General features: G+C 45.2%; 1 protein-coding gene across 2 annotated transcripts; it reads left to right on the top strand.

Annotated features, from left to right (window-relative positions):
- The first annotated feature begins 24 nt into the window (after positions 1 to 24).
- On the top strand, positions 25 to 26,123 carry Nop14 (NOP14 nucleolar protein). 2 transcript variants are annotated; one of them, XM_050140901.1, is made up of 18 exons: positions 25 to 349; positions 4,572 to 4,706; positions 5,719 to 5,860; positions 8,580 to 8,704; positions 9,139 to 9,273; positions 10,810 to 10,932; positions 11,431 to 11,562; positions 12,924 to 13,227; positions 14,258 to 14,388; positions 17,981 to 18,066; positions 19,276 to 19,411; positions 20,179 to 20,280; positions 20,904 to 21,057; positions 22,994 to 23,153; positions 23,459 to 23,603; positions 25,381 to 25,499; positions 25,642 to 25,797; positions 26,003 to 26,123. In XM_050140901.1, exons 1-18 carry the CDS (start codon positions 155 to 157, stop codon positions 26,100 to 26,102), a joined length of 2,580 nt encoding a protein of 859 aa, XP_049996858.1. In that variant the 5' UTR covers positions 25 to 154; the 3' UTR covers positions 26,103 to 26,123. The 2 variants fall into 2 exon arrangements, with proteins under 2 accessions (XP_049996858.1, XP_049996859.1); XM_050140902.1 differs by lacking the exons at positions 25,642 to 25,797; positions 26,003 to 26,123 and having other exon boundaries at positions 25,291 to 25,435.
- Positions 26,124 to 27,544: the final 1,421 nt, after the last annotated feature.

Genomic DNA, 27,544 nt, shown 5'->3' on the forward strand with positions numbered 1-27,544 from the left:
TGTACTTCTCGCGAGGTACCGGGAGCTGACGCAGTTATTGTGAGACGAGGCTGGGCGTGGTTTTGCAGCCTCAGCGCACGTTTCTGGAGGCAACCTGCTGCTGTTTGAAGGATCTGTGGACACTGTTTTCCTTAAGTGGGGCAGAGTGAATGTCATGGGGAAGGCGAAGCGGGCTGGAGCGCGGAGGCAGGTTCATAAAGCGTCCGCAGGGGCGTTCGGAGGACCGGCGAAGACTAACGCAAACCCGTTTGAAGTGAAAGTCAACAGGCAGAAGTTCCAGATCCTCGGCAGGAAGACGCGCCACGATGTGGGGCTACCCGGAGTATCCCGCGCCCGAGCCATTCGGAAGGTAAGTGGACGCTGCAAGGATCTGGCTTCTCCAGTGGCTAGTTAGGTACTTCTTGGAGACTGCCTTAGTAAGGGTTACTATTGCTATCATGACGCACCATGACCAACTTGGGGAAAGGGGAGTTTATTTGATTTACACCTTTGTACCGTAGTCCATCATTGAGGGAATTCAAGGCAGGAACTCAAACAGGGCAGGAACCTGGAGGCAAGCACTGATGTAGAAGCCATGGAGGGGTGCTGCTTACTGGCTTATTCTCCATGACTTGCTCTGCCTGCTTATAGAACCCAGGACCACCAGCCCAGGCGTGGCCCCACCCACAGTGGGCTGGGCTCTCTCCTGGCAATCGTTAGTTAAGAAAATGCTCTTTAGGCTTGCTTGCGGCCAGATCTTATGGAAGCATTTTCTCAATTGACGTTTCCTTTTTTTAGAAATTATACTTTGTGTCAAGTTGGCCTTAAAGTAGCACGGAGACCATGACTTGCATAGCATTGCCTCTGCTTTCTTTGGGTTCGAATGCCCTTTGAAAACTCTTCTTTGGGATTTTCCAGGTTCTTTTTGACTCCTCCTTGACGCCTCAGGACCTAAGGCTTAGGCATAGTTAATCACTGAGCTCAGAGCTGACCTGTGCTTTAGGCTTTGATCATGCCAGTATGCAACCTATGCTCTTTGAATGTATGAAAAATGTCCTTCCTCTGAATTACATCAGCTTGTCCCTTGGGAAGTAACTTTAAAAATGGTACCTTTTATGGATAACCTCATAACTTCCATCCTTGCTCTTATGGCCCTATCTCAGGCGTATTTTGTACCTTCCTTCCGGATTCAGTTCAACAAATGGCGTTCTGTATGTAACTGTTGGTGTCCCTTGGGCTTTTAAAAAGGAATTTGTAGTTGGGCAGTGGTGGCTCATTCCTTTAATCTTCTGGAGGCAGAGGCAAGCAGATCCTTGTGAGTTCGAGACCAGCCTGGGCTGCAGAGCCAGTACCAGAACAGACTACAGAGAAAAATCAGTCAATCAATCAATCAATAGTTAAATAAAAAGGAATTTGTGGCTGCCTGTTGTGGGCATGCTTTTAAACTCTGGGGAATCAGAGGCAGCTGGATCTCTTGAGTTCAAGGCCAACCTGATCTACATCTCTGTAGTGAGTTCCAGACCAGCAAGGGCCACATAGTGAGACCCAAAACTTCCAGTTGAGTCTCAATAAATAAATAAATAAACAAACTTAAAACCAAAAACAATTTATGGTTACTTTGAGAAAAATTAATGGATTAGAATTATTGGTAATATTTGTAGGAGAGATAAGTCAGACTTGGCCTTTGCCCTTCACGGCTCCTAATCTGTACTTTGTTGTAAAGGATGCATTTCACATGCGCTCTTTAAGCTGAATGAAATATCTTTTGAATTGGGCAAAATATCTGTACTGCAAGGAGCTGACGCTGTCCTGTATGCATTGTGGGAAACACAAATGACTGACTCTGGTAATTCACACGGTACATTATAGACAGAGGGGACAAATGTAGCCTCTAAAGAGCCACATCTGCCTTTCCCAGTAAAGGCTTGGGCTTCATGCCATAATGGAACATACCCTGCCACTTGTGAGCACTAATTAAAATAGCACACTTAGTGGATAGTGAGCCATCTCTAAACACTACTTGGCTTGTTGTCTTGGTTTTGTCAAAAACCAATTTCTCAAAATAGACTTGCCTTAACTCCCAGAGGTTCGAAAGTACCAGTTCAAGTATTATTTTTCACATTCCACAAACCAAATAGGAAAATGTGTGCATTCCTCTAATATGAATGAGAAGGACCACAGTTCCTTTTTGAATTTCCAATCACTTGGCCCACAGCAGAAATTCAAGTAGTGGAAGAAATCAGAAGTAGAAGCTGGGAACTTTCAGAGGTCACAGTCAGGAGGAAGTAATGTAGAACATCAGAAAATTGTTCATAGAGTCATATTCAAACCCCGTAGGGTGAATGGGCCAGACTGAAGAGGTAAGTTGGAGGCTCATTGCACTGGAATAGGGAAGGGTAAGGCACAGAGTCAAAGGGCTCAGAGCCATCTGGAGCAACAGTAGATCTCACAGTTGACTCTAAGCTTGATGTATGCACACGGGGCCCATGCTACAGGCCAGAGAGAGTATTTTCTGAGTGCTACTCCTTTGAATATAAATGGCTACCATTGTTGCTTCCTTTCCTCTGATTAACCACAGTGCTTTGAAGTAGCACTTCACTGTAGGAGTACAAGGAGAGTCCCAATACCATTACCTTCCAGTTATGTCTCAGTTTCCAAACTTAATTAGAAAGGCAAAGCTATTAATAAAGTTACAGATCCTATACAGTAGATCAGGTATTGTATTAAGAAACGTAAGTTTAACTGGGCAGTGGTGGCGCACTCCTTTAATCCCAGCACTCAGGAGGCAGAGGCAGGAGGATCTCTGTGAGTTTGAGGCTAGCCTGGTCTACAGAGTTCCAGGACTGTTTTACAGAGGATCCCTGTCTCAAAAAGCCAACAAAAAAAAAAAAAAAAAAGGAAAAGAACAAAGCATAAATTTAATCCTCATAGCCAGCTTTATGAGAGAAATACCACTACCACCTTTTNTTTTTGAGACAGGCTTTCTCTGTAGCTTTGGAGCCTGTCCTGTCCTGGAACTAGCTCTTGTAGCCCAGGCTGGTCTTGAACTCACAGAGATCCGCCTGCCTCTGCCTCCCAGGTGCTGGGATTAAAGGTGTGCACCACCACCACCCAGCCACTACCACCATTTTGTACCTGAAGAGGTTGAGACAAAGAACAGTCAAACAAGTTAGGGTTAAGATCCATGTCCACACTGCTCTCCCAGCATCACATACTGAAGCAATTACTCTGCTTGTCTGTCCAAAATGATCTCTTGCTCAAGCATACAATCCTCCCAGCGATTGTCTGAAGAAAGTGACTACTTCCTCTTACTAACTCGGGATGGGGAGATGGAGAGTTTGCCAAGTTGGTGGGATTTTGTGATCATACTTTGAACCTACCCAGCTTTTGTGAGGACAAGACAGAGGTGCAAGATCTCATACCGACTGGAGCCCAGCCCCTGCAGTTAATGGCTGTGTCTGGATGAGACATCGCTCCTCCATCTTTGCTAATTTCTCCATGCCCCTTGGGTCTTGGTGTGGCATGGTCAGTGTACGTAGATAGCCCTGAAAAATACGCAAAAGCACTCAGATCTGTTTAGTAATTAATCTAAATTAAAAATTTCGAGTGTCTAAAAGATACCTCATTAATTGTGGATTTATGAAACCACTGAATTGGCCTTTTGTTATTTGATGATTCTACACTGATACTGCTTTTCGGCATTGGTTGGTGTATAAATGCTCTCAAATGACAAGCTACTAGCAAATGTAAAAATTTTTGCAAAAAGCTTGGTATAGTGGTACATGCTGAAATCCTAGCACTCCAGAAAAGGAGCAGGAGAATCAGAAGTTTGAGACCATCCTTGACCGCAGAGGGAATCCCAGGCCAGCAAGGACTATTGAGGCTAGGTTTGTTTGTTTGTTTGTTTGCTTGCTTGCTTGCTTGCTTGTTTTAAAAAAGGAATCTCTTCACTGAATGAAAGTTGCTATTATAGCATCTCATGTCTCTTGAGGCCATTGCCATTTCTTGCTTCCATCCATCCTTGTCTTGCTTTAGGGCATTCAATCTCAGGACTGAATAATACTGAATGTGTTTATCCTATTCGAAGGATACCCAGATTTCGGCTACTTGCTATTAGTTGTTCTGTGCATAGAATATCAAGCTTAAGGGGTAGAGTGAACTGTGCTGCCACTTGATAAACTCACTTATAATATAGTTCCACACATGAAAGCATAACTATACATTTTTTGGGATATGTTCAGTGCGAAGTAAGCTCCCTCCTCTCTGTGGAAGAGATCTGCATACTTTTCCACGTGAATCATGCATGCGGTATAAATTCCCAGGTTGTAACACAGCTTCTACAACTTTCAGCACTGACAAGGAGATTCCAGAGAGGAGAATGGTTATCTCATCACCGGCTAGTGCAAGCTGACATACTTTACTCAAAATTTCTCTTCTCAAAATTCTGTCCCCACTAGGGAAGGCCCTAGTGATTGATAAAAACACGTTAACAACTCCGATGTCATACTGTATAGCTCTCAACCTCACAGCCTCTTCAGTGAATATTATAGGAGCTTTGTGTGAGAATTATTTGTGTATGATCTGTTTTTCAGCGAACACAGACTTTACTAAAGGAGTACAAAGAAAGGAACAAGTCCAATGTGTTTACAGATAAACGCTTTGGGGAGTATAATAGCAACATAAGTCCAGAGGAAAAGATGATGAAGAGGTTTGCCCTGGAGCAACAGGTATGGAAAAAATGGGGGTGGGGTGTCTTTGCTCTAAATTTTTACACAAGGCAAGCCAAGGAAAAAGGTTTTTTACTATAGCAAGCTTTGTTGCCAGCCACCAGGTCACAAATAACAATACAGAGGCTTCTTTTTTTAAAAAAAAAATATATTTATTTATTATGTATACAATATTCTGTCTGTGTGTATGCCTGCAGGCCAGAAGAGGGCACCAGACCCCATTACAGATGGTTGTGAGCCACCATGTGGTTGCTGGGAATTGAACTCAGGACCTTTGGAAGAGCAGGCAATGCTCTTAACCTCTGAGCCCTCTCTCTAGCCCCAAGAGGCTTCTTATTAGTTATAAAAGCTCGGTCTTAGCTTAGGCTTGTCCCACTAGCTCTTATAACTTGAATTAACCCATTTATATTAATCTACATTTTGCCTTGTGTTTTTTTAGCTTTCATTCTGTAATTTGACTCCCTCCATGTCATACTGTCATGGTGTGTGCCTAGATTCTTCTCCTACTTCCTCTCTCTCTGCCCAGAAGTCCCTTCTATACCTCCTGCCTAGTTAATGGACATTTGTAATGTGTCTTCACACAACAGATATCCCACAACATTTCTTCTTGTTCATTTACACCTCTGAGTTGTTTGCCTGTCACGCACAGGGAATGTCTCGGGTAGACAGAGAGGAAGGCACTTTTAAAGATACTAGCTAATGAGTAGATGAGTATCTTAACCAGGGTGAGCAGTAACAAGGGCTGGAGTTGTTAGCCAGGTCCTGCCTTCGGCTTTGTTGGATGGCAAACAAGTGAGTGGAGGACTGTTGCTGATGGGAGTGACTTAGCAGTCCATTGACTTACCAAGAGTTTTCTCTACAAGTTCTGCTTAGATTTCAGTCATCTTGTAGATGATTCTGAATAATCTTCAGACTCATTTGTGCTGTCATATTTCACATGTAGAGGAAAATAATTTTCTAGGAAATAAATGTAATAATTTTAGATAACTGATTATAACCTCTTTTTGCCAAGCGACATCATGAGAAAAAAAATATCTATAATCTGAATGAAGATGAAGAATTGACTCATTATGGCCAGTCTTTGGCTGACATCGAAAAGCATAATGACATCGTGGATAGTGACAGTGACACTGAAGAACGAGGAACACTGTCTGGTGAGTGGAGGTGCCACACAGAAACCTCATAGTTTGGAGCAAGGGACAATGTATTCAGTATTGGACTTTCTCCAGAAAATGGTATTTTAACCTCTTGATAAACCCCAGAGGGTTTTTGCTTTTGTTCTTTGTTTTGTTTGTTTCAGAACTTTAGGATGGTATGTGGTCAATGCCTTTATGGGCTCCAGGGAAGTTTGGTTTTGGCAAGGATAACCATTGAGACTTTTATGTCACAGCATTCCACTGTCTGATAGGACATCCTGACAGGATTTATTAGTGAATGAGGGAGAAAGGCAAATCAGAGGTGACTATAAAGGTCTTGGCCTAATCCTCTGAGGAAAGTGGATTGTCCATTCACTGAGATGGGGAGAGCTGTGAGACAGATTTGGGGAACTTAACAATGAAACACCCACGGGCAGCTGGAGAGATAGGAACCAGAAGTCAACAAGGTCACCAAAGGAGCAAGGACACATAGAAAAGAGATGGCATGGGTTGGGGAGACAACTTTGTGGGTAACAGTGCAAGCACAAGGCTCCTTAGCACCAACAAAAAGAAAGGCCAGGTGTGGAGCCAACAGGATGGCTCAGTGAGTAAAATATTCTTGCCCCTCAAGCCTGGCAATCTGAGATCAAGACCTAAGTAAAAGTAGAAAGAACTAACTCCACAAAGGTCTACTCTGACCTCCACATGTGTGGTGTGGCTCAAACAGTTCCATTTCCCACTCTAATCATACACACTCAAACACACGCACAATAATGATAATAAAATTATTATGATTATCTTGTTTGATTTTTGTTTTTCGAGGCAGGGTTTCTCTGTGCAGCCCTGGCTGTTCTGGAACTTCACTCTGTAGACCAGGCTGGCCTCAAACTCAAGAGATCCACCTGCCTCTGCTTCCCAAGAGCTGGGATTAAAGGCGTGCGCCACCATTGCCTGACTCAATAATAAAAATTTTAAGAAACATTATTTTTAAAAAAAAAATCTGGCTAGGCAATGATGGCACACGCCTTTAATCCCAGCACTGGGGAGGCAGAGGCAGGCGGATCTCTGTGAGTTAAGAGGCCATCTTGGTCTACGGAGTGGAGTTCCAGGACAGCCACAGCTGCACAGAGAAACCCTGTCTTAAAACAAAACAAAACAAAATTCTAAACCTGGCACTATGGAGGCAGAAAGATAGGAGGACTCCTGGGGCTGGTAGGTGGCTGGCTAGGTTCAGGGAAAGGATCTATCCTATGGGAATAGGAGGAGCACAGTAGAGCAGGACTCCCAGTGTCCTCTCCCACTCGTACACACACACACTAAAAACAAATAAGAAGCTGAAACGTGAATCGTTGGAGAAGGGGCAAAGTCAGAATGCACTGGGCATGGGGTCTGGAAGCTAAATAGAGTACTTTCTGGAGAGAGTGGTGTACATGCACTGCTGATGTGAAGGAGAGTAAGAGCTGGCCTGTGAGTCAGTAAGACTCCACAGGGAGCTAGAGCAGTGCCTGAACACAGGGAGCCTGAAGATGAAGCAGAGCCAACTCAGGAGACTTTACTGGAAGATCAAAAAGTGGAAAAAGTGGGATGAAGTTGTGTTTGTTTTGTCATGGAAGCAGTAAGGGGATGATGATCTGTTTAAGAAAAACTGATAGGGAAGTGAGGGGATGGGTAGACTCACTTGTGCCACCCTCGAGTAGCTAAGAGGGTATAGGATGGAGTGATGGAGGGAAGGGGTGGGAATTGTTCTGAGCAGTTCTGAGTAAGTAGTGGACATTCCTTCTCAGTACCCAGAGATGCTTGACCGTGCTTTGAGAGCTTGTTTTTGAAATGAGGTTTTCTTTTCACCACTGCACTATTGCCAGTAACCATGTCAGCAGGGAGCAAGTGTAGAATTCGGTTTAGCTAAATGGCAGCTCACACAGGAAGTATGATTGGCTCAGGGTCCAGGGCATGACAGGAACATGGACCAAAAGCCTGCAGGTCTGGATAAAGGCTTGGCATTCTAGGGGGCTGCTGGATAAGACCTAAGCTGGAAAAAGATTCTAAACATTCATTTTCTGTTCTAGGCGAATCAGTTTACATCTGAGAAACTGGTTTTGGTTTCGTTGTTTTGTTTTTAAATTCTTTCTCTTCCACATTTGATGGCTCCTACAGTGTTTATCTTTTGTGACAGATAGAATAAGCTGGAGATGAGGAGCCTTAATGGTTCTTGCTCTCAGTGTTGGCTCGGGGCCTTTGTGTAGGAGGAGGCAGGGATGTCTGCCATGTATTGCTCCTGGACTCTTCTCCCTCCAAGACTCTGATTCCCGTCTGTTTTTCTGGATATGTTAGTGTTTATGAAAACAGATAAACAATAAAGGCTGCATATTGTTTCCTTGGATTGTGGCTAGTTGGTAATCTGATGAGTCTCAGTGTCCGTGAAGCAGCATTTCCTTAAGTGTCGTTGTGCCTGTGACTTTACGGCAGTTGTGAGAATTTCAAAGTTATTCTAGGCGAGGGCCAACAACACAAGCCTGCGAACCTGAGTTTGATCCCCAAGACCCACATGAAGGTAGAATGAGATAGCTGACGCTGTCCTCTGAAGTCGCCACGATTGCCTGGGCACACAGTGCCCACACACATCACATCTAAAATTAATTGTGTTTAAAAGTACCTCTGGAGAAATATTGACAATTCTACCCCAAAATTGTTAAAGTTAGAACCTGAGCTTTCAATATCTTCTGCTATTTGTTTCCAGCTGAGCTTACTGCTTCCCACTTTGGTGGTGGGAATGCATCTCAGAAGGAGGGTGAAGATGGAGATAAGCCAAAGTCACGGAAAGAACTGATTGAAGAGCTCATTGCGAAATCAAAGCAAGAGAAGGTGGGCAGGCTAATGTTCCTAATGTGGACAGCTCCAAAATATGTCAGGTTTTCTTCCCATGTACATTTATCAGTTATATTTAATTTTTATCTGAATTTAATATAGGACCACTCATTTTGAAAAGGAATATTCTAGATCTCATTAAGGATATACTTCTGATGGTATTTGTTGGCTTTAGTATTTGCAAAACAGTACTGATTATTAAACTTGCAGTGTACTGCTCAGAGCATCTGAATACATAGTTACAGGAAGTTACTTCTCTTTGACCTTAGAGATTTACATTTAAGATACTGGCTTTTGATACCTTATTCCATGTTGATGCATTTGGTATTAAGTAGGTCATTGTGTGTTCTTAGCCTTGATACCAGGCCACTCGTGGAAGTCTAATAATAATGGTGTATGATATGTGTTTGCTGTTCTCCCCCCGCCCCCAGAGGGAAAGACAGGCTCAACGAGAAGATGCCCTCGAGCTCACAGAGAAGCTAGACCAAGACTGGAAAGAAATCCAGACTCTTCTGTCACGTAAACCTCAGAAGTCAGAAAACAAAGAGAAAAAGGAAAAACCCCAGGTGGGCAGCACCCTTCACAAGAAGCAACACTAAACTTAACTTATGTCTGTTGACGTTTCAGCATCTCTGGCTCTTTCCTGTTAGGGCAGGTTTTAATATGTGTGCAAACCTGGGCCTACTGAGCCATTTTGCTGGCCTTGTTTTTAGTCAAAAGTTTCTTTTTTTTTTTTTTTTTTTCTGTTTGTTTTGTTTGTTTTCTTTTGTGTTTTTGAGACAGAGTTTCTCCATGCAGCCTGGCTGGCCTAGACAGAGTCTCTCTACAGACAGGCTTGCCTCAATTTCATAGAGATCTGCCTGCCTCTTCCTCCTATTGGAAATAAAGCATGTGGCACTGTGCCCAGCTTTCAGTTAGTTCATTGCATGAGTTATATAGGGTGGGAGTGACCCAGAGTTACCTCTTTCTCTATGTTGAGTCAGCTCTAGGTTTCTGGGGTGAGAAGTACCTTAGGGTAGAGACATGGGAAGGTGGCACTGTGCTGCACACCCTTAGATTCATGTGTAATATGTTTAATACGCATTTGCTTCATTTCTTTTCCTCTTGACAGTGTTGCTTTTTACATTTCCCCTAAACTGTTGAAAAATGGTCCATTTGTTTAGTAGTGAGATTCTACCAAAGAAATAGGACTTCACCAGATTATATTGCAGCATGGCATTCTGAGCCAGCCTTATACTTGTTGCTACTGATATAATTTCCCGTGTTACAGGTTTAATATTCAGCTGAGTGGTGTTTATTTTTGTTAAAGATGGATAGGTTTGGGTGGAGTGGGCTTGTTTGGGGTTTAGTTTTTTATTTATTTTTTTATTTTGTATTTTTTGATAGGTTTTCATGTAGGATAAACCTGGCTTTGAACTCTCCAAGAGTGACTTTGTCCTCCTGATTCAGCTGCCACTTCCTCTCAAGTGACCATTATACCCAGCAGCTGATATGTTTTGAGAATTTTTTGCCTCCCGAGTGCTGGGATTAAAATATCCCACATGTCTACCTTTCTCAGTGTTTAGGGCCAATTAGAACAGCCTGCTTTTGTGTATTTATTGGAGAGGGGGATAATGTGTACGTGCTTGTGGGTGCTTGTGGAGGCCAGCAGTGGGTGGCATCTGCTGGAGCTGTGGAATATGGATGCCAAAGACCTAACTCTTGTTCTCTGCAAGAAACAAATGTTCTGGGGGCTGGAGAGATGGCTCAGTGGTTAAGAGCAGTCACTGCTCTTCCAGAGGTCCTGAGTTCAATTCCCAGCAACCACATGGTGGCTCACAACCATCTGTAATGAGGTCTGGTGCCCTCTTCTGGCCTGAAGGCATATACACAGACAGAATATTGCATACATAATAANAAAAAAAAAAAAAAAAAAAAAAAAAAAAGAAACAAATGTTCTTAATTACTCAGCCATCTCTCCAGCCCCCGGAGCAGTTTCTGTGGAGAAGACAAGACTTAGGCATGGTTTGTCCCCTTCCTTATATAATGCTGTCTAGTCATTAATGGAATATTCTTTACTTTTTGTAAAAAAAAAATCCTGAAAAATTCTTATTTTACCTTAGCCAGATGCATATGACCTGATGGTTCGTGAGCTTGGCTTTGAAATGAAGGCGCAGCCCTCTAACAGGATGAAAACAGAAGAGGAACTGGCAAAGGAAGAGCAAGAGCGGCTCAGGAAATTGGAGGTACGGGTGACTTGTAACTGAGGGGACAGCCCAGCTGGACACCCCAGAGACTCAGCTCCCTCGTGTAAGGCCTGAGTGCTGACTCTTTTTCATAAGTTTTTCCGCTTTATCTTGAAAATGGGCAGAAATGTGCTGCTGTGTTTAATTTTACATTAGTACAGACATAAATGTCTTTATTTATAAAAGTAACAATATGAAATAAAATACAAACAGTATACAAGGTCTTCCTTGGCCACACCTCTCTCACAAACAACTGCTGGCAAGTGAGTGAGTGCTTTGCCTTCTAAACTGTTACCTGGGCATTCGGTGTTTTAGCTTTATTGTGTTTAAACAAATGAAATAGAAAAATACTCTTCAGCTGCTGTTCTAACACGCTGTGTCAGCGGCCTCTTCTGTACCCTGAGTGTTTCTAGTTAGATCTGATGAATCTATGTATCTATTTGATGAATCTATGTATACAGCAGAGAGTATGATTTCTCTTTTATATTACTGCCTCAGGCTGAAAGACTTCGAAGAATGCTTGGAAAAGATGAAGATGAAAATAAAAAGAAACCAAAACATATGTCCGCAGATGATTTGAATGACGGCTTTATACTGGATAAAGATGATAGGCGTTTGCTTTCTTACAAAGTAAGTTCTGTGCCCCCCACCTTTTTAAATTTAAAAACCACATGGTCTATTCAAGGGATCCATTAGAGCTGGAAAATTGAAAACTTTTTAAACAATTTCTATCACGTTTTCTTAGTATATTTATGCCATGGCAAGTGCCAAACTGTATAGAGAAGACGGCAACAATGGTGTTGTCCTTCCGTCCGGAGAGGGAGCTGGGACAGAACCACACAGGCTAGACTTGCACACCTAGCATTTTTAATGTATTTAAACTGATGGTCTTTTTTAATTCAGTGTACTATTGACAGAGCTAACACATGGTCAAGTTCTGTGTAATAATAACAACTATTGTTATTGGGTTTTAACTAGATGTTTATTTGTTTATTTGTTTGTTTTTGAGGTGTGAGTTTGGCTTATAGCCCAAACTAGGCTGGAACTCACAATTCTGCCTCCCAGATACTGGGACTAGAGGAATGTGCCACCATGAGTGAAATAACTAGTTCCTAGGTGCCGTTTCTTGACTGTGTGGTGCTGAGGGCTGAATATATATTAAGTATCTATTAGAAGGCCTTGTATATGTTAGGCATGCACTCTGCCACTATTATATCTTCGGTAGTGGTGTAGATTTTAATTCATAACATTTATAAAGTATGAATGTTTTAATACTTTATTAGCTAGGGCTTAGGGCAGGGAAGTAGATGGGCCTACTGTTTTGAGAAGGCTCTAGCTTGTAAAACTGGGTGTTTAAAAAAGCCCCCCCCAAATCAACAAAAACAAAAAAACACTTACGTGAGCAGGTCCCACCCCAAAGCTATTGTTATCTTCTCTATTCTTCAGCTCTCGCAGGAACTGGATACCGTCAACATTTCACTCCCTTGAGCTCTGTGGCAGAAGCTAAACTTTTCCCAGCATCCCAGCTGCAGGGTTCTCTGGGAGGCTGGGACTCTAATAGAAGTTTAAGGACTTGTTGCCACCTTTTGCTCAGCCCTGGCAAAGGCCTTAGTAACGGAAATGCATGCAAGAGAAAGTGGCCATGTGGCCATGCAGTAAGCCGAGGAGAAAGGTCCAGGCATGTTCCTTAACAATTGCCAACAACTGGGAGTAAAAACCATACTAATTCCTCCTGAGAGCAGCACTTCCTGACTTAAAGACCTCCCTCCAGGCTTCATCTCTCAGTGGTCCCCTCGCCTCTCACAGTACCACACTGAGCATCAAGCTCCCAGACCAAAGCACTGTGGAAAAGCTTCAGTTCCTGTGGCTTAGGGTACCTCAGAGAAGTGAGCAAGGGGCCCACGGAGATGAGAAAGTGCGATGCCACAAGGCATGGTATTTTGGTGTGACTGCAGAATGGTTTGACTGTTGTCACCGTGATCTTTTCCTAGGATGGGAAGATGAACATTGAAGATGTCCAGGAAGAGCAAAGCGAGGAAGCAGGTGACCAAGAGAATGACCAGAAAGAGGACGAAGATGAGAGTGATGAGGAAGAAGGTGAAGATGGGAGCAGGGAGGACACAGAGGAAAGCGATGGCTCAGACAGCCACTCAGACCTAGAGTCTAATACAGAGAGCGAGGAGGAAAACGAGAAGCCAAAGAAAGAGCAGCATCCGACTCCTGGGGAAAAACTGCCAAGTGATGATCAGAAAGCTCAAAGGGCTGCTGGGACTGAGCTGCCCTATGTCTTTGCAGGTAGGCACACGGTTGTTTTCTCTGTTCTGTTTGTAGGGCTGGGATTCAATCCCCACCTTTGTTGGGTTTTCTTTTCCAAATAATGGGCCGCAGTATGTACTTGTTGGTCTCCCTGCCTGGAGATGTGACTGTGAGTGCAAGATCACACTCCCATGTGTAATGTCTTTATGGTGTGGACGAGATGGCATTCTTGGTTTCTGTGGGTCCCTGTATTAGCATCAATTTGACATTGGTCCCATGACTGCATACAGATGAAGAGGCACCTTTCTGCAGCAGGATGGGATTCCTGAACCATCTGCACAATGGCTTTACACCTGCACTGCCTGGCCACAACCATCACCTTCTACCAAATACAGTGTTTGATCTGGTTCATGGAAGAAACTCTCCAGTTATAGAAAGCCACCCTGACTGAAGGTTACTTCCAGAAAAGATAACTCATGAGTGAACCTGGCTTCCATGCACCAGACTTGGCGTATGAGTCTCAGGGAATGGATTTTCTTCACGAGTCTGTCTGGCGTGTCTATACTGAAACCAACACTGCCACAGAGATGCCTCACAGTTTGTGGGGTTTTCAGGCCAATTCCTGCTTGATGAAAGTCAGGGATATCTTCTCTTTGGGGCTGTCCTTGGGTACATGATAGCCAAATATAAGCCGGGCGGTGGTGGCGCACGCCTTTAATCCCAGCACTTGAGAGGCAGAGGCAGGCGGATCTCTGAGTTCGAGACCAGCCTGGTCTACAAGAGCTAGTTCCGGGACAGGCTCCAAAACCACAGAGAAACCCTGTCTCGAAAAAGAAAAAAAAAAAAAAAAAAAAAAAAAAAAGATAGCCAAATATAGGCCATTTAAGTCATGTCAGACTCCTTGGCTAGGAGTGGATATGGATGAGGTTAGACAAACACCTTATATAAAACTTAGGTTAAATAACATTTTTGTTAAGTGGAAGTAGTCATACCTACACTGTGTATGTAGACTTGTGGGTTGTTGTTCAGTTGAAAGTTAACTGTGAAATGTGTTTTGTGTTTTTGATAGCTCCTGAATCCTATGAAGAGCTGAGGTCTTTATTATCAGGAAGATCAACGGAAGAACAGCTTTTAGTGGTGGAGAGAATTCAGAAATGTAACCATCCAAGTCTTGCAGTCGGAAACAAAGCAAAGTTAGAAGTACGCTGGGATACATTTGTTGGGTGTTGGAATAGTAGCATGATCCTGTTTCTATGGCTGTTAAACTTACTTGGAGGTACACAGTACAGTGTCTTGGTGTCTGCTCAGCGCCGGCCTCCTGTTTGATATCACTGTGGTGACACTGGGAAGCTCTTAAAGAGGAGGAGAAAGCCTCCCGTGACATCAAGTACCTCTCTGCCTCACAGCAGCCCTGTTACCCTTGTTTCACGTGTTAGGAAACTTAGATTCACAACCACCAAGTGGCCAAGACTGGAAAAATGAGTTACTATTACTGCCCCCGTTCCTGGGGTGATTCTCACGTTCTTATCTAGACAGTGCAAGGCTGCAGCTTTCCTCATTCATGTGGTTGTTCTTGCTTCTCCTATTTTGTTTTTGAGACGGGGTCTCGTTATATATTGCTGGATGTCCTGAAACTCATTATGTAGACTAGACTGGCCTTAAACTCTCAGAGATCTACCTGCTTCTGCCTCCCAAGTGCTGGGATTATAAGTGCAAGCCACCACACTCGGCTTTGCTTTGTTTTTTGAGACAGGGTCTGGTACTTTGTGACCCAGGATGGCTTCAGACTTTGTGTCTGTCTTGGCTTCAGTGTGATGAGATAATAGGCCATGTGCTACCATAGCTAACTAGCTCCTTGTTTGGTTTTAATTAATTATGCACTCTTTGACTGTTGAAATAGGAGCGGCGGGGCTGCGTCCCCGGCACCCGGCCGCCCGCATGGCTAGCTTATGCCCGAAATGATTACACGGAAACTGTATTCTTTCAAACACTGCCTGGCCCGGCTAGTTTCAGCTTCTTATTGGCTAGCTCTTATATATTGTTCTAACCCATTTCTAATATTCTGTGTAGCCCACGAGCTGGCTTACCAGGGAGGATCTTAACCTGCGTCTGTCTGGAGCGGGAGAATCATGGCGACTCCTCCACTAAGCTTCTTTCTCCCAGAATTCTCTTCTGTTTTCTCCACCCACCTAAGGGTGGGCCTTATCAAGGGGCCTAGGCAGTTTCTTTATTAATAAGAAATCACTCCCACATCATTTCCCCTTTTTCTGTTTAAACAAAAAAAGGCTTTAACTTTAACATAGTAAAATTACATATAACAAAACAGTTATCAAGTAAGAATTACAGTTACAATATTTATATCTATTTTATCTCTTATCATAACTAAGGAAAACTATAACTATTCATTCTTCAACTCCATCAAAGACTCCAGAAGGATATAATAATACCTAAGTACACAAGAAATAAGAAAACTCTAGAAATGACAGAGACATCTCGCTGCCTGGACAGTCACCCAAAGTTCTTTGGTACCGTTGGGGCATCCATCTTCGGCCTACAGGCCCATGGTATCCAGATACATTTCCATGAAGCAGGAAATTTCAAAGACAGTTCAGTCATTTTCTGCTGTGTCCTGCAGAATGTCTCGCAGACTCTTTCATGAATCAGGAACCCCGAAAGACCATCTCACCTTTAGGCAAGTTCAGCAGTCCTCTCTCTGAGGGTTCTCTGTGTCCAGTTTATGCAACAGTCCAGGCAAGAGCAGTTTCTTGCCCAAATGACTATCCAACTCCATAAGGATCCTCTTCGATGCCCATCTTCCTCTTGAAGTAGCTGGTGCTGCCAGGAGCAGACGTGTCTCCTTGTCATGAAAAGTCCTAAGTTATTAAAATATTTTAAATGCCATATTCTGCAGTCTTTGAAAGATATGAAGAATGCCTATCTAACTGAAATATATCTCTATATATCTAGAAAATCTAATTAACATGACTACAAGCTTAACTATTAGCGATGATTATCCATTAACAACCTATATTTCCTAATTATACATTACATTTTTAAATGAACTACACAATCACAATACCTTAATCAAGATCAAAAATACATATACATATAACAAAATTGACCTTAAAATCCATACCAATGCAAATTATTCATATCTATATCATATCCCCCTTTAAATGTAAAAGAACATTTATAAACAATATTTGGGAACATGGGCGTAGTTTTTTCTCTCCAAACTGCTTCCTGCTGAATAGGGGCGTCGTTAATTAGGTCGTTCATGATATAACCTGTGTGCTAGTTTCATCTCAGTTGGCAATTGAGCGAAGCAATTTTTTGAGGGTATTCACAGCAACCTTTCAGGAGGGCGTGGTCTATCATACCAAATCGGAATAGATGCAATCCACAGGGTCTCATCCTCTGCAAAAACAAAAGAAGACCCTCTCCAAAGCATCATATCCTTAGACCCAAATTCTGAAATCATAATACCCTCATGAAATCCATTTTGGTTTAGCTTGGCAGCCCATATAATGAAATGTCTCTCTGTACTTAGCTCCTTCACAGTCAAAAATTTTAAAGAAAACACAATGTACATAATCCAGACTCTCTGTGAATTTTCCATTTTTACGTGGCTTATTTTTCTTTATTTCTCTTAATCTATAACTATCTGTACTTCTGTACTCTGTCTCTTTAAAGACTTTACACTTTTTCTTTTTAAGAAATTAACTTTAATCTTTATATTCTTTTTCTTCTCTTTCCCAAGCCTACGTACATTCATCCAACAATGTGATCCATAAAGGTCTTTTATGTCTGAATCTGTCCTATTGTGAATCTGTAATTTTTTCACTATCCAGGAGCATTTCTTAAAATGTTAAGCACTTCTTAAAAACTTAAGTTGCACCATGTACAGGTAATACGGTACTGCTTGTGTCCTGCTCAGTCTAAACCTTAACTGCGCTGTTATTAAGGCAATTACGGTAGTTCCTGCCTGAGGTCAGCGCAGTTCAGCAAGGAGCAGCCGCTCCTGCCTCAGATCCATTTGGTGCTCCTGAACCATTCACAGTTCCAGGCACACAGCAGTCCACATTGGCACCGCAGTCAGCAGTTTAACTCTGAGACTGAGCGTGCGACACAGAAACTCTTTTTATCCAAGTTACAGCCAAATCTGACACGCAGAGCACTGTGCGGTCTGAAAATGCGTCTCTGTATGGCGGCAGGAATCCGCCATGCTCTTCCACCTGCCTAAGCCTGATTCGGCCTTCTGTCCAGGTGCAGGCTGAGAGCGCTGAGCCATCGGCACGGTCTCAGAGCATTTTCCTCCGATCCTAAGCGGGAACACAAACATCCAGTCCCATAAAAGCCTTGAAATGCTTTAAAGCCAGAGTTCACGCTGGCAGCACAGCCCCAGGAAGCAGCGCTTTAAAATGACACAGCGTTTGCTGCTGTTGCCGAACCAGGAAATCTCTCTTCAGCACGCCACCAACAAACATCAAAAATCTGTGTTAAACTCTCTCTCCCTTATTTTTAAGCTTTCTCAGGTTTTTAAGTGGATTTAGCCCATCACGTCTGGGCATTCCATAAAGAATGTGCCTGACCCTTAGCTTTATTTCCTCATCTATGTCCAGCAATTTCTAGCAGTATTTTTGCTTGCACTTTGTTTATTCTCCCAATGGGCTCTGGCCAGCATGAGGTGTTCCAGGAGTTGTAGGCTGTAGCAAATGTTCTAGGACTTGTAGGCTATGGCTTAGCATTTGGTATTTGGTACTGAGTAATCTCCCAATCCATGTTCCTGCAGAAATTGTTTGGCTTCCTTTTGCAATACGTAGGAGATTTGGCTACAGAGAGTGCACCAGACCTCAAGACCATTGATAAGTTGGTTGTGTAAGTAAAAATGTTTATATTAAGAGGAATATGGGGCTAAATTGAACCGTTTTTCTCCTATCTAATGTTACACTAAACATTTTGGCATCATTGTGACAGTCAAATGTTAGTGTGCCCTTAACAGGCAGGTGACTGTTCCCAGAGCTGTGTAGAGGCTCACAGCACACACCCACTGTTCCCAGAGCTGTGTAGAGGCTCACAGCACACACCCACTGTTCCCAGAGCTGTGTAGAGGCTCACAGCACACACCCACTGCCATGACTTCCCCTCTGACACATGCTACTACCACTGCAGGGATGAGATAATCTTAAATTACCAACTAGTTAACTCCAAAGGAAAGCTCGTGAGCCCTTCAGCTTATAGCATTAGTACTCTTCTGTGTGTTCATTTGCCACTGGACCTCAAGCTCTGGGTGGGTTCAGAGGTCTTTGGGAGCGTGCTGGAGGGACCCTTTAGCACTCCACCAGACCTTGCCTCCCTGGAATCACACAGGACGTGCTTTGCTTGAGTCTGAGGGTGCCTGCTGGGGAAGCACATCCACTTACCCTGCACAGGAGTAGCTATAGCGGGTTCTGGCCTTTACCACAAGCTGACGCCTATGCTGGTTCCCTGCTCCTTCCCTATGCAATGGCTGGAAGAAGAGAAGGAACAGGGATCTCTGTCAGGAGCTGTGCACTGGATGTGGGATCAGTGAGAATCTACACCTGCAGGGGCCACTCTCGAGCTACTTCCTCCTGTGTTGTTAACTAGCTGCATGTACAGAAAGATGCTCTGCTGGTGTTTGTGAAGTGCTGTGGCCGACACTTATACTCCTGACAGCATGGATACTGTAAACAGCCAGGGTGCTCCACATGCTCCTGCCGCCTCCGCTTAAACGCTATGACCAAGGTTTCAGGAAATGGGTATATATTATCATAAAATGCTACTTGGAGTATCACCTGGACCACCAGAAGGGTCAGCCATTGTAGTAAGAAAAGTGGATTAATCAGGCTGGGCTCACAGTTCAGCAGTGGAGTACTGCCTGCAATGCATGAAATAGGGTTCAGTACCCAGCATCCACAAAACAGAATTATGTATTCATCTGCAGGCTTCTGATTCTTCCTTGCCTAGTCAGCAAGCGACTGCAGAGGAAAATAGTTTTGAGATTTGCTGTTGTGGTTTTTTTGCTTTTGTTCTCTGAAGTCATCTCTATTATGTTTTGTTTAATAGGCAGTTATATAATCTTTGCCAGATGTTTCCCGAATCTGCAAGTCACTCCATCAAATTTGTTCTCCGAGATGCCATGCACGAGATGGAAGAAATGATTGAGACCAAAGGCCGAGCATTGTTTCCAGGGTTGGATGTGGTAAGCAGAAACAAGGTTCATCAGATCATTTCTTCTCAGCCGCCGGAAATCAAGTTTATTTTATCACCACACAGAATGGCTAGCATTGGATGCCATTTATGGCTTTGAGAGGTTAGCTGTCCCGTAGTCTGATGTCCAGCCGGGGGGCCTCTGCACCCCAGATTACCCATGAGTGTGGCTAAACACCTAACTAGACCAGGTATCTTTCAGGATGTGTTTCAGGATGCTCTCCTTCCCCTGCCCCAAACTAGGGTAGGATTCTAGTCATTCTTGAGTAATGAGAATCCTGCCTGACCTGAAGGAAGTGAGTTAGCACGGATCGGATTGTCAGAGCTCTGTGCACTGGAGGTTTTCTTGGTGCCTTTTGCTGTTCCTCCTTTCTCGTGTGCTTAGAGTTGAACTACAGGTCAGGTATTGGATGTGGAGACATGGCTGTCTCCTTCCAAGCAAATGCAGGACATCACTAGCCCCAGCTTTGGTAGCCTGAAGCGCCACTTCTGCAGGCTAGAGGTGAGGGTTGAAGACCCTGCCAAGCTCACAGAACAGCCCCATCCTTGTGGACATTCCACGTGAACCCAGCTGTGTGTCGGAAAGCACAGGAGTCTGGTGTGTCCTGGGAGGTGGTGAGCGAGTCCCTGCCCTAGAGTGAGGTCTGGTAGCTTGTCAGTGCTTTTGCACCTCACCGGGACTTTCAGGATAAGTTCCGCTATAGGACCTTTTTTAACATCACTTTCCCTTTAATCTGTACCGGAACACTTCCTTTCCAGCTCATTTATTTGAAAATCACCGGGCTTTTATTTCCAACCTCTGATTTCTGGCATCCAGTTGTGACCCCTGCCCTGATGTGCATGAGCCAGATACTTACTAAGGTGGGTCCAATCTTCCAAGGTTGCTGGGGTCAACCCCACATTTCAGGACTGTATTAAACAAAAGTGCACTTCTACATCCATAGTGATACAGTCTGTGGTCCCAATGACAAGTGGCAGGAGGGTCACACGAATCCAGCGGTTCAAGACTAGCTTGAACAGTATAAACAGCCTATTCTGAAATAACAAAACCTAAGTTTGACCTGTTAGGATTTGGCACAAAATTGTTCATCTTAAAGGGCCTGTGAGAACCAATGAGGATCAAGAGTTCCAACGTCAGACAGCAGCATAGTCCCACGCCCAGAGCTGCCTGCATGAGCTAGTCCAGATGGGGATGGGATAGAAGGTTTGAATCAGCAGCACAAGATCTTATGGGGAGTGTGACTCCAAAACAAGTCAAGTTTGGTGGGCCTTGTTCATCCCGTGTGGACTCTATTCAGGCTGTTCCTTTTCCTGCACTCACACATGGCTTACCATGGCCCACGTTCAGGTAGCCTTCGTAATCAGCCTCTTTATATTAGGGTTCAGGATTTCCTGTGGTGCTCAGTGGGTTGATATTGTCTGCCCAGTGCAGTATTTCAAACATGTTTCCAAAGTAGTAACTGTCCCTGTGGGTTCCTTCCTAGTGTCCAGTCCTCTCTCTACAAGATGTGATAAAAGGCCTGTTTGTGTGCTGCTTGTTCCTGGAGTATGTGTCCCTGTCTCGGAGGTTCATCCCTGAGCTTTTGAATTTTCTTCTTGGGATTCTTTACATAGCAATTCCAAACACTAAGAGTCAAGGTGAGTTGATTTATGGAGTTTTTATTTTTAACATACTCATTCTGGAAAGTTGAGAGAGCATTGAAAAAGCTGTCTGAAGTCCTCAATCCAGGCACCAACTGTATTTCTCTGTCCGTGCGTGCACAGCCCACACATGGGGCCCACCAGCTTCACACTTGATCACTCACCTCTCCAGGGCAACACCAAAGCCATGGGAAGTATTTCAGCAAGGTTTAAGTATTTGGAACTAAATACATTGTCAAAATTAATCTAATTTCTTCTTTTCACTTCTTTTTTTAATATTTATTTATTTAATATGTATATAATATTCTGTCTGTGTATATGCCTGCAGGTCAGAAGAGGGCAGCAGACCTCATCACAGATGGTTGTGAGTCACCATGTGGTTGCTGGGAATTGAACTCAGGACCTTTGGAAGAGCAGGCAATGCTCTCAACCTCTGAGCCATCTCTCCAGCCCCCTTCTTTTCACTTCTTTAGGAAAGAGGGGTAATAGGGATTGAGCCCCTTCCCCCTTTTGATTCCCCCCCCCTTTTGATTTTTAATGTACAGTCTCAGTCAGATGTGGGGGCACATGTCTTTAGTCCCAGTCCCAGCACTCAGGAGATAGAGGTAGGCAGATCTCTTGAGTTCAAGGCCAGTTCTAGGCCTGGTCTAGAGTGAGTTCTAGGACTTCCAGAACTACCCAAAGAAGCCCTGTGTTGAAAACAAACAAAACCAGTCTGTTTCCTAGGCTGGTCTCAGATCTCTAGGTCTAATGATTCCTGCCTCAGCCTCCCAGGTAGCTGAGCCAGCAGGCATGCACCTCCACATCCAGCTCTCTTTTTTACTGTATTTATGGCCAGTACCGCTCAGTATATCATCTATAAGCTGAGTCTCTAGGAAGGAGAGCTAGCGGGAGCCGGAGTACTGGAGAGTTCCACGTCTGTTGATCTTAACTGATTTCTTTTTCTGGTTCCTGCTCTCCCTTCAGCTCCTTCAGGGAGCTTCTATGGTGCCCCGAGTGCATTCCTCGAGGCCCCTTAAGGCTGAAACGACACAGTTTGAGACAGGGTGCTGTGGTGCTACTAAGTATCCCAGCAGGCAGGTTGCCCTAGTCTGAAGCGGGGCCCAGTCAGTCATTCAGTTCACCCTTCCAGTGGCCACCATCCTTTGGGGCTCCGTGATGTTCCTACACAGAGCTCTCCAGACACTGCCTGCTCCTGGGTATCAAGCTTGAGCTGGGAACAAGCCGTCCAGCATGACCTGTCATAGATGTTGTAGTTCCCTGTAAAGAGTGCTGCAGTAGACAGTGCGGGTACTGGAGTGGAGTCAGAAGGTGGTCCCTTGGCCTGGTCGGGGGTTGGAACAAGGATCTACTTGTCCTTCATGTACCCAGCCACCCCCATTTAACCATGCCCGAACTCTCCCAACGTGTTCCTCTGCCTGTAGCATTGATGATGTGCATTTCTGGGTCTTTGCTGATGTCCGTCTTTCCATCCTCTCGCTTTGCTCCAGCTCTGGTGAGCTCCCCTATCCACTCCCCAGCATTCCTGCTACGCCTCATTCTGTTTTGGTTTTGGCATCCAATTTTTGCTTTCTGGTTTTTTTTTATCTGTAAGGGTGCTTTTTTTGCCTGACCTCCCTCTGAGAACAAGGCTGTCACCTGTCTAGGCCATGGCCTAAATGCTAATGTGTAACCTGAGAAGGCCATAGGAAGTCTTGGACTTCCGAGTTGAGTTGGGTGTTGTCTCACCCATCCCCCTGGAGCTTCCCCCACAGGTAACCTTTCTATGCTTATTTGCCCAGTTCAATTTGCTTCACTGGTGTGTAGCAAGACTTGGCAGAAAAGAGTTGTCTCTTGGTGAAGAAACACCTTTTAAAGGCCGAGCTACTACAAAGTACGCCCTCTAAGCGAGTAATATCCGGGTCCTTCCTGACCTGACATGCTTGGGTTTCAGGTTCCACTCTGGTGCACCCTTTTAGAGCACTTGGGAAGAATTCGGAATTGCTCGTGGTCTCTGACAAAGCAGATATGGCCACGTGGCGACGGGGAAGCCTTTCCTTGCACTGGGCAAGTAGACTGAGCACCGTGACAGCAACTGAAGCCAATCACAGAAGGTGTGTGTGGATACCCCAGGGACAGCTTGGAGTAAACAGCCTACTATACATAGCATTATTTTCAAAGTATACTGACTTGATTGGGAACTGAACCTAACTCCCCTTTTAAAGATATCGTTACATTTCTTGCACCTCCCTCCTCTCCAGGCTGACAGTATTGTCTTGACTACCATAGTGAGCCATTGGCCTTTCTGCTGATGTGATGCCTCTTAGTTTCCTAGGCTGTGGGTGAGAGTTTTCATTTTGCCACCATTGTTGACCCATTATGATGAGCTTGGTCCCTTTTGTGGTCCTTTGCCCTGCAGACTGTCCTGCCTGGCCTCATGTCTGGGCCTGCTGAAGCACTGTGTGCTCATGTACAATGCATTGCCGTCCTTCCATGCCATCGTTGGGCCCCACCGAGCCCTGGCCGAGCACCTTGTGGACTGTGGCCTCCCCCAAGACCTTCAGGTGAGTTTGCTGCCACCAGCTTAGTGCTATGTTTTTGTCACTGAAGTCACAGCTTAAAAGTCATCACTGGGAAGCAAGTGTCTGCCAGAGCCATCCGCAAAATCATGAGCACACATGGAAAATAAAATTACATTAAGAGGATTCCTAGCCCCATTCCGGTTCCAGGCCGTCCAAAGCACCTCACCCCACAGTCTGAGGGTGGCCCCTTCACCCTGTAGAGTGATAAGAAGCTCTAGGGACATACTTACTTGGAACACCCATGTGTCTAGACAAGGCTCTTTTTTATGCCATCATACATGTAGAGGTCAGCAGATCTTCACTCACTGCTCAGGCTGTTCCCCACCCTGTCCTACCTCACCGTCTTATGCCTCTTGGCTCCTGATTGATCCCTGCCTCCATCCTTCCCCTCCAAGTCATTGGTCATCCGCATGCCAGCCCAGGTTCCTCAGAGCAGAAGCCATGGTTTCACTTCCATAGCCTACCTCAGTGGTATCTCCATTCACAATGACAGACAGACGCTCAGGCTACCGCACACGCCAGGGTGGCCTTGCCTTGTGCTGCCCACCGCCTGCACTCCTGACTTCTCACGGGCGTTTTCCTCAGTTTTGGTGACATTCACCTTTGATCTCTCCTGCCTGGAGTTCTCAGCTGTCTGACTCTCCGCCACCCTTGCCAGGCCTTCCCGGGCCACTGCCCAGAGTTGTGTGTGTTGTTTGTCCATTGTCTGATCACTCCTGTGCACATTATACCTTCATCTCTTGCCACTGGCACATGTGCCACTTGAAGACACGCCCTGGCCTTCCTAACGGCTAAGCTCTCCAAGTCTGCAGCAAGCCATCCCTTGACTATACTGAGTTACTGTATCACTGTGGACATGACTGTGGCTTGTCCTTTCTAGATAAAGGGATCTCTAGTCCTACAGATTTGGCCTAGCCTTTTGGGGTTCTGAGATTTGTAGTTCCTGGGTTCTCAAGTGACATCCAGATGGGCCAAGAGTATGCAGTGAGTACAGGAATGCAAGGAAATTGGGTTCCAGGACACATCTGTGTGAGGGAAAGGGACAAGACCAACACCAGTGAGCTGGCTTCTATAAGCTTCCTTTAAGCCAGGGCCTGAGAGAGACATGCCTTAGCTGTCTGGGAGAAGTCCTGTTCTGCCTGAAACCCTCATGCTGCTCTGGCCGCTGCCTCCACACACTGCAGGTCACCTAGGCTGGGAAGATAGTCCTGTGTATTTTAGTCAGAATCGGGCTGGTGGTGCCCTGCCACTGTCTCCTGACAGAGAGGCCATCTGCTAATCTCTGGGTATAAGCCCTCACATTTACAGCTTTCTCCCTGGGGGTGGGGGTGTGCTCATGCATTGGCACATGCGTGGCAGTCAGAGGGCAGTGCCTTCAGAATTTATAGTTTCCAGGGATTGAACTCCGACTTGGTGGCAAGAGCCCCTATCAGCTGAACTAGTTCAATAGCCCACCTCAGATTTTGGGGTTTGGGGGGAGGGATTGTTGAGACAGGGTTTCTCTGTGTAACTTTAGAGCCTTTTCTGAAGCTCACTCTGTAGACCAGGCTGGCCTCGAACTCAGAGATCCACCTGCCTCTGCCTCCTGAGTGCTTGGATTAAAGGCGTGCGCCACCACTGCCCACCTCAGTTTTTAAAGGATCATTATCGCATGTGATTCCCTGTGTAGAAGATGGTGATTCAGCCAAGCTGCACCGAGCAATGACAAGAGGGACCTTGTTCATGGTGTCACAGCACCTGCTATTACCATGTTCCTCAGGAGCTGTCTCGAAGCATTCTGTCAGAAATAGAAAGCCAAAAGCAGCACTGTCGGCCGCTGATATGTGAGAAGAGCAAGCCAGTCCCACTAAAGCTGTTCACCCCCCGGCTCGTCAAAGTGTGAGTGCTGGGTACCCTGAGGACGCCAGGACTGTGGACGGGCTAGGGGAGGGCAGAGCATCTGTTCACAGCGTGTGACGGGGAAAGGCTGTACTGAGGCAGGCTCAGCTCACCTTCACTGCCTCGTTGACTCTAACTGTAGGCTTGAGTTTGGACGGAAACAAGGCAGCACCAAGGAAGAGCAGGAAAGGAAAAGACTAATCCACAAACACAAGCGGGAATTTAAAGGCGCCGTCCGGGAGATCCGGAAGGACAATCAGTTCCTGGCCAGGATGCAGCTCTCAGAAATCATGGAACGGTGAGCAAGGACTCTGTACGGGACTAGGGCACCACTGTGTGGACACCATACTCGTAGGCCACTGGTTTTTCTCAGTACCAGGAAGCATGGTGACTGGCCAGATGTGTATGGTTCTGAACTGTTGGTGTTCAGACAGAAGGAAGGCCAGCGATCCTGAAAACTGGTGCAGAGTGACATTCGCGCTCTCTCTCTCTCTCTTTTTTAGGGATGCGGAAAGGAAGCGCAAGGTAAAGCAGCTTTTTAACAACCTGGCTACTCAAGAAGGTGAATGGAAGGCTCTGAAGAGGAAAAAGTTCAAAAAATAAATTATTTTGTAAATGTAACAAGAGTGAATTGTGTGTTGTAATGAAGGGTTTTGGAGGGACGTTGTGGAGTGTCTGATCCCATCTCCCCTGCCACACCTCAGTGCCTGAAAAAAAAAAAAAGCCTCCATTGCCATGTGGTGGTGGCGTGGGCCTTAAATCCCAGCACTCAGGAGGCAGAGGCAGACGGGTCTCTGTGAGTTTGAGGCCAGCTTGGTCTACAAAGCGAGTTCTGGGACAGCCAGGGTTGTTACAAAGAGAAACCATGTCTCAAAGAAAAGAAAAGAAAAAAAAAACCAAAAGGCCTCGGATGCCTGAGTGAGCTCAGAACCAGAAGTACTGCAGAGGTTCTTCACTGTTAGATGACAGCCACAGCCCAGGATAACATTCTGTGAGCTATCAGTATGGTAAGTGTGCCCCTTCGCCTCCCTCTGAGGTCATCTCACACGTGACAGTACGTGATTCTGAGGTGTGAGACCTTGTGCTGATTAGGAATCTGGTTTAGATGTGGCAAAGCCACCACTGGAGCACAGAATGGAGCATAGAATGAACTGGAGGACCCGTCTTGGAGGGCCAGAGGCTCAGCAGTCACCTTGTCACTTCCCTGAGGACTCTTCAGGGACAGAGGCTGGCCACGAATCTAGAATGGCCTGGGGCCTGACCCCCCACCAGCTAGGTTGGTTAGCACCTGCTGCTAACCGCTCTCAGGAATTCCTCCACTTTAAATTAGCCACAGGGCTCTGCCCTCTGTGTAACCAACTGCAGCAAGAAACAGCGGGGCCAAATCTGGTACCAGGTATCTAGTGGAGGACTTACTGTTCAATCTTATGATGGCGGGACATGTCAACAAAAAGTTCATAGACCCCCAACCTTGTCCTGTGTCATCAGAAAGGGAACATAATGCAGATAGAAGAGGCCATCACCCAAGGGTGCATTCTGGTGTGTCCTCTAGAGAGAACCAACATGAACTGCAAGAAGATAATACCATTAGTGGGTCATTGCTTTCTCCGCCTGAAAGTTTAGTTCTTTATTTGTTTTGGGTTTTGGAGACAGGGTCTTAACATGCACTGCTCTGGCTGTTCTCAAACTGTAGTTGGTTGAGGGAGACTTTGAATCCTGTCTTCCTGTCTCCACCTATGCCCAGCTCCAGCACGGTTTAGAGTAAGTTAGGTGGAGGCAGGAAGATCAGGAATTCAGAGTCAGCTGTGGCTACATGAGACTCTAACTCAAAAGAAAAGTACATAAGTGCCAAAGAGACAGAACTGGGCAGATAAGCCGTCTCTTAAATACATTAACTCTCCAGAACTTCACTGTACGCTTTATACCGCCTCTGAAGGGCCAAGCCCGTTCCCGCCGCCTTGCCTCCCGGAAGAGGAGGTGCTTGCTCCAATGCCTCCGGGGCGTGGCCGCTACTCAGGGAGCTTCTCTGTCCGTCCACCCGTGGG

Source organism: Alexandromys fortis, unplaced genomic scaffold (genome assembly GCF_014885135.2).
Source record: "Alexandromys fortis isolate MF-2015 unplaced genomic scaffold, M_Fortis_MF-2015_v1.1 scaffold_7, whole genome shotgun sequence".
NCBI classification, from domain to species: domain Eukaryota; kingdom Metazoa; phylum Chordata; class Mammalia; order Rodentia; family Cricetidae; genus Alexandromys; species Alexandromys fortis.

What these genes read in the sequence shown, in the direction of transcription:
- Nop14 (XM_050140901.1), top strand. Translation starts at nt 155, where the DNA reads ATGGGGAAGGCGAAGCGGGCTGGAGCGCGGAGGCAGGTTCATAAAGCG. An exon ending in AGCGGCTCAGGAAATTGGAG is followed by an intron (nt 10,933 to 11,430) that starts GTACGGGTGACT and finishes TTACTGCCTCAG; the next exon opens with GCTGAAAGACTTCGAAGAAT. An exon ending in GGCGTTTGCTTTCTTACAAA is followed by an intron (nt 11,563 to 12,923) that starts GTAAGTTCTGTG and finishes ATCTTTTCCTAG; the next exon opens with GATGGGAAGATGAACATTGA.